The sequence below is a fragment of the Aquarana catesbeiana genome, linkage group LG08, assembly GCF_042186555.1.
Source record: "Aquarana catesbeiana isolate 2022-GZ linkage group LG08, ASM4218655v1, whole genome shotgun sequence".
Classification (NCBI taxonomy): Eukaryota; Metazoa; Chordata; class Amphibia; order Anura; family Ranidae; genus Aquarana; species Aquarana catesbeiana.
This window is the reverse complement of record NC_133331.1, coordinates 2,515,237-2,529,845: the sequence shown is the minus strand read 5'-3', so window position 1 is coordinate 2,529,845 and position 14,609 is coordinate 2,515,237. Positions and strand designations below refer to the sequence as shown.

Sequence of the window (14,609 nt, the reverse complement as noted above, 5' to 3'; positions counted from 1 at the left end):
ACTGCAGTGATGGGTAGAATACAGAGACAATGTACACGTAATCTCTGATGGGAGTTGTAGTCGGGACCCCCCCCCCCCCCCCCCCCCAGACAAGTCATTGGGGACGATTCCCCTAGAGGAATGCATGTTCCCCAGAGGGGGAGGGGGGCGGCTTGTGTTATAAAGGGGTGAGGTAGCACAGGTGGCTGTAGGTACTTTAGGAATTTGGGTCGACCACACTGACTCCTAATTGGTGGGTGGCTGAATGCAGTCAACGATCTGGAACCCCCTGCTAAGATTAACTTGGTGGGAAGGATTTCCCTTACAGTGGGAGGGGGGCAGTGGTTCAGTGTGGAGCGTTCTCCTTTTGGCTGGGGGGTCAGTGGGGAGCGTTCTCCTTTTGGCTGGGGGGTCAGTGGGGAGCGTTCTCCTTTTGGCTGGGGGGTCAGTGGGGAGCGTTCGCCTTTTGGCTGGGGGGTCAGTGGGGAGCGTTCGCCTTTTGGCTGGGGGGTCAGTGGGGAGCGTTCTCCTTTTGGCTGGGGGTCAGTGGGGAGCGTTCTCCTTTTGGCTGGGGGTCAGTGGGGAGCGTTCTTTTGGCTGGGGGGTCAGTGGGGAGCGTTCTCCTTTTGGCTGGGGGGTCAGTGGGGGGAGAGCGTTCTCCTCCTTTTTGGCTGGGGGTCAGTGGGGGGAGAGCGTTCTCCTCCTTTTTGGCTGGGGGTCAGTGGGGGGGGGGGGCGTTCTCCTCCTTTTTGGCTGGGGGTCAGTGGGGGGGGAGCGTTCTCCTCCTTTTTGGCTGGGGGTCAGTGGGGGGAGAGCGTTCTCCTCCTTTTTGGCTGGGGGTCAGTGGGGGGAGAGCGTTCTCCTCCTTTTTGGCTGGGGGTCAGTGGGGAGGGAGCGTTCTCCTCCTTTTTGGCTGGGGGTCAGTGGGGGGGGAGCGTTCTCCTCCTTTTTGGCTGGGGGTCAGTGGGGAGAGAGCTGCTGGAGGGGGGGTTCAGTGGGAGAGCCTGCTCCTTGACCGAGGGGGGGGGGGGGGGGGGGGGTCAGTGGGGGAACCTGTTCCTTGACCGAGGGGGGGGGGGGGGGGTCAGTGGGGGAACCTGTTCCTTGACTGGAGGGTCAGTGAAGAGCGTTCCTAGAGGAGTGCACTTTTACCAGAGTGAATAAGGCCAGCTTGTGGTGTAAGGTATGCCATAGCACAGGCGGGCAGTAGTTGGTTACTTAGGTTGACCACACATGTCATGATGCTGAATACAGTGACGTATCTGTAAGCCCCAGAAGTGTGTGTGTGTCTTGATACATACTGATATAGACATTGCCTATTTAGTTGATGGCTATTTGGCCTTTGCTATAGTGTTCTGCACTTCAGATCGATTGACCTTCACCCTTCTCTTGCAGATGACGATGATTTGGATGACGACCTTTCAGAAGTCGAAACGCCGAAAGTAAAGAAAAAGAAAAAACCCAAAAAGGGGGCGGGAATCCAAAACCCCCAAAGGAAAGCGTCAGAAAAAGGAGGTAAGTGTGTGGTGGAAGTGTATATAAGCCAGGTGGCACACGGTGCTCTCAGGGCGGAGGTGGGCAGAGGTGGGTAGCGGTTGGGATGGTGAAAGGAGATACAGGTAAGGCCTTGTGTAGGTGAGAATGTGCATTTTCTCCTTTTAGAGATCAGTTTGAGATGCTTCTGAGGTGTCTGAGCTGCAGGTGATTGATCTGAGCTGTATTGCCATTGCCAGAGAGGAGTTCTGCCAGTAACGGAAGCCCATGTGCCCATAACCCCCCCCCCCCCCAAGAGCCTTTAAATGAAGAAGCACACAATAGATTTGCTATGTTTTGGAATGAGAGATCCTGTACTGTTGTTTTGCAGGATATTGATGACAGCTCAGGGGAAGGAAATGATTTTGGGGACGATGATCTGGGACCTCTCCGCTCAGACAGCGAAGGTAGCGATTACACCCCGGGAAAGAAGAAGAAAAAGAAGCTGGCTCAGAAGAAGGAAAAGAAACCGAAAGTGAAACCACGTGAGGAGGAAGAAGATGACGATGACGATTCTAAGGTCAGTGGGGGTCAGAGCGTTCAAAACCGGTTTCCTTTATTTTTTAGAGGGGACATTGTTCATGCTTCAGTGTAGATATTACCCTGTCCATCACCTGCATTGCATCCAGCAGCAGCAAAAGGGTGAGCTTTAACCACTTCACCCCCCCCCCCCCCCCCCCCCGGCACTGCGTTACTTTAACTGACAATTGTGCAGTCGAGTGACACTGTACACAAATATGTCGTCCCCCCCCCCCCACACACACACACACACACACATAGAACTTTCTTTTGGTGGTATTTGATAACCTCTGCGGTTTTTATTTTTTGCACTATAAACAGAGTTTTGAAGAAAACAATCTATTTTTACTTTCTGCTATAAAACATATCCAATTAAAAAAATATAAACAAATTTCTTCATGCATTTAGGCCAATATGTATTCTGCTACATATTTTTGGTAAAATAAAAGATGCTAGATGTATGCAAGCAGTTCATATATTCACATTCCATATGTGCTGCCAGGTTTAGGGACATGCAAGAGTCAGACAGGGATACAGAGAGGGATACTTCATTGTACAATTTATTAAAACTATTAAAAAAGTTGCATAAACATGTGCTGCTTGCGGCACTACAGGGGTAGTCCTCACCCAAGTCTTTCCTTGATACGCCACCGCTTCACTCAACCTGAAGCCGGTGTGTGAGTGTGTTCCACTGGGCGGAGGTGACCAGATCCCCACGACCACCCGGAAGTCTCTTCTCCCGCCAGTGGGATCAGCTCCCAAACATGTGACTGCCAGTCAGTGGTCGCATGAACTCTGAACCATACACCCCCCCCCCCCCCATCGTTGGTGCCAGTGGGAGGACTGGGGCCCCATCATTGGTGCCAGTGGGAGGAATGGCCTGCCAGCCAGGGTGCAGAGTTCCAGGGTCCAGCCTGCTAGCTGAGACCTCTGTGCTGGGGGCTCTGCCCCATCATTATTGCCAGTGGGAGGAATGGTGCCCCATTGGGCAGATAAAGGCAAGCAAAGTGCCCCATTCGTTCTGCCCCACCCCCCCATTCCGGATTTGGGTAAAGCCAGACTGAACCCATTGATATAAGTTTTCCAAAACTGTTAGCATGCCATGAATGTATCAGTGATAACGGTCGGTTGATTGTGCTCTCTACTGTCAAAGGTTGAACTCATAGCCATGGTACCTGCTTTGGAGTTGCCAAACTGTTAAGCCATCAAATAGCTGCTGTCATAACTGATCACATGAACACCAGCATGGCCACTGCAGATCAGAGGCTAACATGGCAGCTTCCTTGCCTGTAAGAGAGAGGACGATGCAGTTTCCTTTTTTAGGGTGGAATTCATACTGGTTTTGTGTTCGCAGTGCTGGGTGGTTGGCCTTTTTTTCACTTCATGTTCCTAATAAAGTGGTTCTGTTTTTTTTTTTTTTTTTTTTTTTTTTTTTTTCGCTTCAAAGGAACCAAAGACTTCAGCACAGCTTTTGGAAGACTGGGGCATGGAGGACATTGACCATATGTTCACGGAGGACGATTACAGGACGTTGACCAACTACAAGGCTTTCAGCCAGTTTGTCAGGTATGTTTTTCAGCTTCTCATTCCACCAGTTGATTCTACGTCTTGAGATTGCATTGCGCACCATTCTGATCTCTGCCGCGTCTTTTTGTTTAGGCCACTAATTGCTGCGAAGAACCCCAAAATTGCTGTCTCCAAGATGATGATGGTTCTCGGAGCCAAGTGGAGGGAGTTCAGCACCAACAATCCCTTGAAGGGCAGCTCTGGGGCATCTGTGGCCGCCGCAGCTGCCGCCGCCGAGGCAGTCGTTGCCAGTATGGTGGCATCTACCGAGGTGGTTGCTCCTCCGCCGCCGCCTCCACCGCCACCAGTAGTTGAGGTTCCACTGCGCAAAGCCAAGACCAAGGAAGGAAAAGGCAAGTATGCAGATAGCTTGCGTTAAGGCCAGCTTACTAATCCTTCAAGAGGTCATCCTTAACTATTATAATATCAAAAGTGTGACTTTCGGGGCGCAACATTTTGTTATACTTAAAGCGTTTGTAAAGGTGTTTTTTTTTTTTTTTTTAAAAATAACAAACATGTTATACTTACCTTCACTGTGCAGCTCGTTCTGCACAGAGTGGCCCCGAACCTCGTCTTCTGGGGTCCCTCGGCGGCTGTTTCAGCTCCTCCCCGCAAGCATTCACCACCTTAATGCGAGCTCCCTCGCACGGTGGTGAGTGCTTGCGGGCGCGCTCCCGTGATACAGCCGGCGGCTATAGCCGCTCGCTGTATCACTCGGCCCCGCCCCCCGGCGCGCCGCGTCATCGGATGTGATTGACAGCAGCGCGAGCCAATGGCTGCGCTGCTTTCAATCCATCCACTGCAGCCAATCAGCGGCCAGGGTGAGCGGAGGAACAGATGTCGGGAACGCGAAGCTGACTTTCGAGGCGTCAGGTAAGTAAAACGGGGGGCCTGCATTAAGGTGAAAAAATTTTTACCTTTACAACCCCTTTAAACATGGTTTTATTAACTCATGTTAAAATCGTCATTACATAATATTTTCATATTGAGAGCTATATATCTCATAATTGACAGAATGTGTCTTGTCCATATGTGGTGGTCTTGAGGCTCGACGCGTTTCCAGGACCTAGTCCACTTCCTCAGGAGCCATTGATACATAATTTGTACAGCATACAATCTAGATAAAATCATAGATGTCAACATTACTACTTCATAGATAATATACATTTACACCACCCACTGCATCAACAAAGTCACCTGAAGTGTGCCCACTATGCATAATAGGAGGGGGGACAAGATCAACCAGCGAGGCTTTAGGGCAGGGATATGCAATTAGCAGACTTCCAGCTTTTGCAGAACTCCCATCATGCCTCTGGGTGTCATGCTTGTGGCTGTCGGTCTTGGACAGGCTATGCCTCATGGAACTTCTAGTTCTGCAACAGCTGGAGGTCCGCTAATTGCATATGCCTGCTATAGGGATAAGGTGATGTCCCCTACTGAAGGTTTAAAGCGGAGGTCCTCCCACTGCTGCAAAAAAATTAAGTCAACAGCTGCTGACTTTTAATAATAGGACACTTACCTGTCCTGGAGTCCAGCGATGTCGGCTGCCGCCATTGCCAGTAAGGGAACCCGGCAGTGAAGCATTATGGCTTCACGCCAGGTCCCTTCTGCGCATGCGCCAGGCACCGCTGCACTCTCCTACTGGCCCGGCGGAGGGAGCCAAGCTGCTGACGTAATGCGCTGTGGCCCAGGCTCCCGGAAGTGGGGAGAGGTTACGGGGCCCCCTGAAATGTGGCACTGGGGGGGGGAGGGGAGAGACAAATAAGCTTTTGGGTGGAACTCCGCTTTAATAAAAATCCCTAAAAAAAAAATTTTTTTTTTTTATTTTGTTTTTTTAGGACCCAACGCCAGGAAAAAACCAAAGGTCGTTCGTCCGCCGGAAAATAAAAAGACCAAAGCCAAGAAGGTGGCTCCTCTGAAGATCAAGCTTGGGGGCTTTGGTAAACGGAAGCGCTCTTCTGTAAGTGTTTTGCTGTCACTGGTGATCATTATTATATTTTATTAGACTAAGTGACCTGAACCGTTTGCAATGATCTCTCTGCAGAGTGAGGAGGAGGACCTCGATGGCGACTCGGACTATGATGAGGGCAGCATGAACAGCTTGTCTGTATCTGACGGATCCACAAGCAAAAGTAGCCGAAGCCGCAAGAAACTCAGAGCCGCCAAGAAGAAGAAGAAAGGTAACCGTCAGGCTGGAGAACTGCAAATGTGTGAAGCTGAACGCCAGTCAAATGACATTGTGTGCTGTTTAACCTGCCAAAGGATTTGCGTTTCTGCCCATGCAGGTCTCAGATTGACACTGCTCTGCTGCAGAGCACTGTTTTGCAGAGCTGATTTTTCTCTAGTGCAGTGGTTAACATCAAGGGTGATCAAAGGGTTAACTGTGTGCCTAGCTGGTGTTTGAGAAAAAGACAAAACCAAGCACTGTTGCACTAAAGCAGTGGTTCTCAACGCCTGTCCTCAGGACCCACTAACAGGCCAGGTTTTATGTATTACCTTGGAGAGAGAGACTAGAATACTGCAATCACTAAGCAGCAAATGATCTCACCTGTGATGTATTTCAGTTATCTTGCAAACCTGGCCTGTTAGTGGGTCCTGAGGACAGGAGTTGAGAATTACTGCTCTAGAGGGAGTGAGCCTGCGCAGTGCTCTAAACAGTTGAGCAAATGCAAGTCTCTAAAATGAACTGCTGACTGGAGACGGCTGCAGACTCCGGAAAGAGGGGACTCTAAATAAAAGGGTAGTGGAAATAGGACCCAGGGTGTTCTTGCCTTCAATGGAAGAACAAACTGCGGTTTAACTCGATACATTTTTTTTTTTCTGCCAATTCATCTAATAAAATGCATCAGGTTAAACCGAAGTTTGTTCCTCCATTGAAGGCAAGGACACCTTGGGTCCTATTCCCACTTCCCTTTTTATTATGACTGCTTCTCCTGTCTTGATCAGGAACTCCACCTAATTAGGTGAGTCGGTAACCTGCCACCTGAATTGACCAACGATATTGGTCATTGGAACCCCGCCAATTGCGTTTTTATGTATTGTGATCTAGAAGAACGCTCTGCAGATACAAAAAACAAATCAGAGCAGCGCCATCTGAGTGCAGTATTCAGGGTACTTTAATAATCAGCAATAAATGTACACACTCACAAGATGAAAAGGAGGTCAGCTCTTTGTAAACACAATACAGGGTTCATCTGCTCTGGGGGGGGGGGAGCTGAGATGTGTGGAGATGTGTCTCTGTGCCGGTGGCTCTCCCAGCACTTCCTAGTTCACGGGTGCACTCAGGGGAAGCCGCCGATGTCACTACCAGGGGGGAGCGGGGTTGTGCGTGCGTTCTGACCAGAAGGAGCACACATGCTCTGAAAGGATGCACCACCCCGCTCCCTCGGACATCTCGTAGTGATAACGGTGGCTTCCCCTGAGTGCACCTGTGAACTAGGAAGTGCTGGGAGAGCCACCAGCACAGCCGCGACTAGAAGGACGGCCCACAGCCCCCCCCCCCCCCCCCCCCCCCCCCCCCCGAGCGGTTGAACCCTGTATTTTGTTCAACCTTAAAGAGCTGACCTCCTTTTCGTCTTGTGAGTGTACATTTATTGCGGATAAAGTACCCTGAATACTGCACTCAGATGGCGCTGGTTTTTGTCTGAACTGTGTGTGTGTGTATGTTGCTTTTACTAGGGGAAGGCATGTATTGGTGTCCCTGCAAATTCTATCCCTTCCCCGTGTCAGAACAGCGATCTGCCTTGTTTACATAGGCAGGTCACAGTTCTGTGTGTCTTCCGGACGATCGTCTGGTGACGGAGGACATAGTTCCTGGAACCTGCCCCCCCCCCTCGCGTGCGCGCGTGTGTGTGGTTATAGATTCTGCACACCGCTTCCACATTCCACCCTGTAGCAGTAAAACTGCTAATGAGTGGACGGCAAGTGGTGGTTAAAAAAATAAAACAAAAAATAGAGCATTTACAATCACTTTAGGACCAATTTAGGCATGGCCTGGAATTTTACTTTAAAGCGGACCTTCAGTCTTTTTTTTTTTGTAATCTTTCCCTCTATTAAATCTTCTGTCCTTGTTTGCTTTATCTTTTGGATAGTAAATCTTCTTCCTCTTCCTCTTCCTCTTCCTCTTCCCACTTCCTGTTTCCTGTCTGGTCATTAGCCTACGCTTATGACCTCATGGACAGCTCTCTCTCTCTTCCCCGAGTTTTCCAGGGAAGAGTCAGAGGGCTGCAGAGCTGGAGGCGAGCCTCTGTGCCTCTGTGTAAATCCAGGAAGTGAACAGGCAGCAGCTTCAGCTGCCCACAGTTAAAATAGCTGCGGTCAGACTCGGAGGGAGATTTCTGCAGCATATTTAGCAAGTACAGAATCCCAGTATATATAAAATATGCAAAGTGGAGGGAAGCTTCAGAATGTTTTTATTACAAATTATGTGAGCAGACTGCAGTTCCTCTTTAAGTATTCATCCAGAGCAGCTTTTATTTCTCTCTCATCTTCCTAGAGTTCAGCTTTTAAAAAGTAAAAAAATATTGGAGTTGATGTACTAAAACTGGGGAGTACAAAATCTGATGCAGCTCTGCGTAGAAACCAATCGGCTTCCAGGTTTTTTTTGGCCAAAGCTTAATTGAACAATCTGAGTTTAGAAGATTTGGCTACCATGAACAACTGCACTAAATTCTGAGTGCTCCTGTTTTTAGTAAATCAACCCCATTACCTCACCATAAAGGGGTTTTTGAATATATTTTTAATTTTTTTTTTTTTTTTTTTTTTTTTTTTTCTTTAGAAGATGAAGTGCCCGGTCCTGTTGATGGCTATGAAACGGACCACCAGGACTACTGTGAGGTTTGCCAGCAAGGAGGGGAGATCATCCTGTGTGATACTTGTCCCCGAGCGTACCACATGGTCTGCCTGGACCCAGATATGGACAAGGCGCCCGAGGGCAAATGGAGCTGCCCCCATTGTGTAAGTGGCACTCTTCTGCACCACAGTAACGGCCGCTGAACATTCCGTCTTGTCTGTCCTAATTCATTGATTTTTTTTTTTTTTTTTTTTTCAGGAAAAGGAGGGAGTCCAATGGGAAGCCAAGGAGGACAACTCTGAGTGTGAGGATGATTTGGACGAGACTGTAGGTGACCCCGAGGAGGAGGATCACCACATGGAGTTCTGTCGTGTGTGTAAGGATGGAGGTGAACTGCTGTGCTGTGACTCCTGTCCTTCCTCCTATCACATCCACTGTCTGAACCCGCCACTGCCAGAGATACCCAATGGGGAGTGGCTCTGCCCAAGATGCACAGTACGTATTTCTGGAGTTCTCAAGTTATTGATGTCCATAATGCACGGCTTTGGTCCTAAAGCTTAATGTGTTTTTTTTTTTTTTTTTTTGTTTTTTTTTTTTGTCTCTTTAGTGTCCTGCCTTGAAGGGTAAAATCCAGAAAATCCTGATATGGAAGTGGGGGCAGCCGCCTTCTCCCACCTCAGTGCCCAAATCAGCAGATGTCGGTCCTAATGCCCCTCCTACCAAACCTTTGGAGGGTAGAGCAGAGCGGGAGTTCTTCGTCAAGTGGCAGGGCATGTCCTATCTACATTGCTCTTGGGTGACGGAACTGCAGGTATGTGGCACTAAAAGGACAGCGCCAGGGGGACTGTCTCTGCAAAGACATGCATGAGATTCTCTAGAAAATCCAGAAAAATGGATTGCAGGGAATATTATTATTATTATTATTATTATTATTATTATTATTATTATTATTCTGTGCCTACAGCTTCTGCAGCACTTTTTTAGTTTGCGTTGTGTTGAGAAATGTGGATGTTTGCAGATTATGATGGAATGTAACTTTTATTTTGATACTTGTGATGAAATATATACACCAATCAGCCATAACCTTATGACCGCAGACCGATAAAGTGAATAACATTGATTTAGTTAAAGTGGGATATATCAGGCAGCAAATTAACATATTGACCCTGAAGTTGATGTGTTAAACGCAGAAAAAAATGGCAAGTGTAACGACTTCCAGATTATAATTAGTGCCTATTAGGATAGTATTCATTAGTAAAGAGCATCATCATCCTCCTCCAATAGTTGCAAATACAGAAGAGGGAAGAGGTGTAAGATTATGGACTATCTCGGTACCCAAAAGGACAAGAGATTCTCACAAACTTACAGAATTTTATTACAAGTATCTTAAAGACACGACACATAGAGAACATGTCGTAATGGGCTCAAATTAAGCTGCACCACTTTCCCCTATGGTGATGGAGTATGGATTCCAAGTAGGGATGCACTGATATCTGTGCCGATACCTTGAATTTTTCATTCAATAAAAAAAAAAAAAACGCACATTGAAAATGAAATGTTCATCGCTGTCCCGTCTTTTACAGTTGGAGCTGCACTGCCAGGTCATGTTCAGGAACTACCAGCGGAAGAACGACATGGACGATCCTCCAGCCGCCGGCGATTATGGAGTAGATGAAGAAGAGAAAAGCCGCAAAAGGAAAAACAAAGATCCAAGATATCTAGAAATGGAAGAGAAATTCTTCCGATATGGAATCAAGCCTGAGTGGATAATGATCCACCGAGTACTAAACCACAGGTACGGGGCGGTGGTGACAGCCTTAGAGAAGTTTTATACCTAATGTGAACCTAGTTAGCCTTCAACAGATCGATCTTGGAGAGCCTAGGGCAGGGGTCTCCAAATTATGGTCCTCCAGTTGTTCAGGAACTAAAATTCCCATCATGCTTGGTCATGTCTGTGAATTTTCAGTGTTTTACAATGCCTCATGGGATGTGTAGTTCTGCAACAGTTGTAGAGCTGTAGTTTGGAGATCCCTGGCATAGAGCACTAGGTTCCCACCCATCAGATCCCGCACTGTCCAACTGAGATCCTCTTCTCTGAGGGCACTCTCTCGCGCCGCCATGTTATGCTCTAATGTCATTAAGAGACTGCTGGTGGTTAGGGGTTCATCCAATGCACCTCTTGGTGCCCTGCCAGGCCTGGGGCTCCATCTTTTCCTGAATGGGAAGGCTTTGGCTCCTGGGGTATGAGATGTGCATACCCCAGGAGGCAAAGGAAGCACTAGGCGAATGATGTGCAAGGGGAAGGGCGGCGGGACCAAAAGTGCTATTAATGCTCAGAACCAGAGGAGGGATGGAGAGAGATTATGCTGCAGAGGGTGAAGATCTGCTTTAACCATTTCCTGACTGCCCTAAAGCAGAATAACGGCTACTGAGTGGGCGTCCAGTTCTGGGAAGGAGTCGTATGGTGTCCTTCTGTGATTACATTCTTGGGACACAGTTAATCACCGATCGGGATAAAGGGCCAGTCACAGCACCCCTTTAGAACATGATCGGCTGTGTCCCATGACAGCTGATCACAATTTAAACACAAGCCGGTTATCGACATTAATTTCCTCCCCGCTGACAGCATGAAGAGAGCAGATAATCGGCACGTGTGAAAGGGGCATCAACACTGATTATCAGTGCCTCCGAAAAATTACCTGTTTGCAAAATTTTATAACAAACGTGTGCCGTGTATGGTTGTTTGTTTTTTTTTTTTTTTAAGTGTTTTTTCTTAATTGTTTTCCAACATTGATTGGGGGACACGCCAGACCTTTGGGGTATATGCCCTGCCTCTAGGAGGTTGGACACGAGCATAAAGCGGTAAGGCATACCTCTTACCCGAGCATAGAGCAGTAAGGCATCGCTTCTGCCCGTGGGCTCTACTCCTATGCAGAGCAGTAAGGTGTAGCTCCTGCCTGTGGGCTCTACTCTGCAGAGCAGTAAGGCGTAGCTCCTGCCTGTGGGCTCTACTCTGCAGAGCAGTAAGGCATAGCTCCTGCCTGTGGGCTCTACTCTGCAGAGCAGTAAGGCATAGCTCCTGCTTGGGGTCTATACTCTTCTGCAGAGCAGTAAGGCGTAGCTCCTGCTTGGGGTCTATACTCTTCTGCAGAGCAGTAAGGCGTAGCTCCTGCTTGGGGTCTATACTCTTCTGCAGAGCAGTAAGGCGTAGCTCCTGCTTGGGGTCTATACTCTGCAGAGCAGTAAGCCATAGCTCCTGCCTGTGGGCACTACTCCTCTGCAGAGCAGTAAGGCATAGCCTCCTGCCTGTGGGCTCTACTCCTCTGCAGAGCAGTAAGGCATAGCCTCCTGCCTGTGGGCTCTACTCCTCTGCAGAGCAGTAAGGCATAGCCTCCTGCCTGTGGGCTCTACTCCTCTGCAGAGCAGTAAGGCATAGCCTCCTGCCTGTGGGCTCTACTCCTCTGCAGAGCAGTAAGGCATAGCCTCCTGCCTGTGGGCACTACTCCTCTGCAGAGCAGTAAGGCATAGCTCCTGCCTGGGGTCTATACTCTGCAGAGCAGTAAGGCATAGCTCCTGCTTGGGGGCTATACTCTGCAGAGCTCAGGTTAAGCTTGATGTCTTATTTTTCTGGCTTGGAAAACAATGAATTACTGCTAATTAAGCTGCTTTGTGTTTTTTTGCTTCCTCAGTGTGGACAAGAAGGGCAATGTCCATTATTTGATCAAGTGGCGAGACCTTCCATATGACCAGGCATCTTGGGAGTTAGAAGATGCCGACATTCAGGACTATGACATGTACAAACAGAGCTACTGGAACCACAGGTGAGGGTTTGGACTTTGTTGGATATCTGATCCTTTTGGCCGTTATATGTTGCATTTTGTTATATAAACTCTTCTGATTTTGCAGGGAACTAATGTGTGGTGATGAAGGACGACCCGGCAAAAAAGTGAAGAAAGTTAAACTCAGAAAGCTCGAGCGACCTCCTGACACCCCGACTGTGGATGTAAGTTGCCGAGTGTGTTGTCTCTGGACACCCATCTTGTTCTGTGTCTTGTTTCTCATAAGCCTGTGTTTTCTCTCAGCCCACAGTGAAATACGACCGCCAGCCAGATTACTTGGAATGTACCGGAGGAACCCTTCACCCCTACCAGCTGGAGGGATTGAACTGGCTGCGTTTCTCATGGGCGCAGGGCACCGATACCATCCTTGCCGATGAAATGGGTTTGGGCAAGACGGTGCAAACTGCAGTCTTCTTGTATTCTCTTTATAAAGAGGTGAGTCGGGGTCTTCCTAACCCATAACAATGTGGGGGGTCAGTATTGCAGATGTAGATTGGTCTTCTGGCATGGCAGATATTCCTTCTCATCCTGTGGTCTCCAAATATTAAAGTGTTAAAAAAAAAAATTGCATTTGTAATCCAACAGGGTTATACTCCTCTTCATATTTGCCTAAGTTTATGAAGAAATTTGATTTTGATTTTTTTTTTTTTCTTCTTTGCAGAAAAATAAATTATATCATTTTATTTTTTCTTAATGTTTGGTTCCCTTTTTTATTTATTTTTAATAATTTCCTTCTTGTCTAATTGAAGTTAAATGTAGTCCAACACTTCTGTCCATTTCAGGGTCACTCTAAAGGTCCTTTCCTGGTCAGTGCACCCCTGTCTACCATCATCAACTGGGAGCGTGAATTTGAGATGTGGGCTCCCGACATATACGTTGTCACTTACGTTGGTGACAAGGACAGCCGAGCCGTCATTCGTGAGAACGAGTTCTCGTTTGAAGACAATGCAATCCGAGGTGGCAAGAAAGCATCGCGAATGAAGGTGTGTAACGGATACATCGGTTTTTCATTCTGTCCTCTGTAGCTTAGCAAGAAACCTTTTATTTTAACCACAAGTGCTATCTATTTGGGAAAATGCGAGTGTGCATTTGGCATTTTTATTGAAGTGATTTTTAATACTGCACTTAGTGGCACCCCCTTGTGTTTGATTCCTGTTTCTTGGTGGAGCTGCCTCTGTTGTGTCAGAACTTTAGTGCAGTGGTCCCCAACTTTTTTGGCACCAGTGACCGGCTGCATGGAAGAAAATTGTGCCAAGGCCCTGGGGGGGGGGGGGTTTGGCAATTTGTTGGGGCAATGGCTGGTGTTAGCGTTTTCAATCATCCCGGCACTACGGTTGATATGGTGTCAGGATGACTGAAGCACATTATTTCTATTGCATTGTAATATGAAATGGTTCAACTCACCGTAATGCAGAATCAGTGGGAGCCCTGAGTGTCACTTGCCACAGCGCCTGCCACCAGATGTGGGTTGTCACTTCATTGGTGGCAGTACATACGTGCACATTGGTCCATTGAGCACAGAGGCAGGCCTCAGGGCAGTGTTGGGTTCAGAGTGAGGACGGAACAGCGATGATGTGGGGCGGGCTGTAAGATGTCGTCTCTTCTGCTCGCTTTACCTCCGACAGTGTAGCGGCCGGGCTGCGAGGGCAGAACGGCGGTGATGCAGGACGGTGAGGGATAACGTGTCTCTGCTCGCTCGCTGCACCTACGACGGTGTAGTGGCCCGGCTGTGAAAGTGGAACAGCAGTGATGTGGGGCGGGCGGTGAGAGATCATCCTCACGGACTGGCACCGACCCCCGATTTTAGTGGACTATTTATTTTTATTATCGTTCTGGATCTATTTTGAAATCCATTTTTTTTTCTTTACGATATTTTTTTAGGAAATTATTTACGTTTGTATAACTTGGGTTGCACCATATCTTTGGATTTTGCTTCGCAAGGTTAGCCTACCCTTATGTTGCTGTGTCTTTTGTCTGCTCTACAGAAAGATTCCTCAGTAAAATTCCACGTACTGTTAACTTCCTATGAGCTGATTACCATAGACATGGCTATCCTGGGATCCATAGATTGGGCTTGTCTTGTGGTGGACGAAGCTCACCGTCTGAAAAATAACCAGTCCAAGGTAAGAAGGCTTTGCGGCTTGTCTGAATAAAGGAATATTATGTATTTGGTGTCGTCGTTGCTGCTGCTAACGTGTGCCTTTTTGTCTCCAGTTTTTCAGAGTTCTGAATAACTATAGTCTTCAGCATAAACTGCTTCTCACCGGAACCCCCCTACAGAACAATCTGGAAGAATTGTTCCATTTGCTCAATTTCTTGACTCCAGAGCGTTTCAAGTATGTATACAAGTAGCGATGACACTGGTATTTTTGCTTATTATG

General features: G+C 47.9%; 1 protein-coding gene across 1 annotated transcript in view; it reads left to right on the top strand.

The window, feature by feature from the left end:
• CHD4 (chromodomain helicase DNA binding protein 4) overlaps positions 1 to 14,609 on the top strand; it is a 66,916-nt gene that overhangs the window by 27,356 nt on the left and 24,951 nt on the right. The window contains 17 exon segments of the mRNA XM_073595415.1: positions 1,375 to 1,448; positions 1,450 to 1,494; positions 1,844 to 2,032; positions 3,479 to 3,597; positions 3,691 to 3,950; positions 5,436 to 5,557; positions 5,642 to 5,777; positions 8,375 to 8,553; positions 8,648 to 8,884; positions 8,997 to 9,200; positions 9,973 to 10,184; positions 12,079 to 12,210; positions 12,296 to 12,392; positions 12,472 to 12,663; positions 13,011 to 13,211; positions 14,214 to 14,351; positions 14,443 to 14,564. Coding sequence (XP_073451516.1) covers positions 1,375 to 1,448; positions 1,450 to 1,494; positions 1,844 to 2,032; positions 3,479 to 3,597; positions 3,691 to 3,950; positions 5,436 to 5,557; positions 5,642 to 5,777; positions 8,375 to 8,553; positions 8,648 to 8,884; positions 8,997 to 9,200; positions 9,973 to 10,184; positions 12,079 to 12,210; positions 12,296 to 12,392; positions 12,472 to 12,663; positions 13,011 to 13,211; positions 14,214 to 14,351; positions 14,443 to 14,564 — 2,659 coding nt within the window.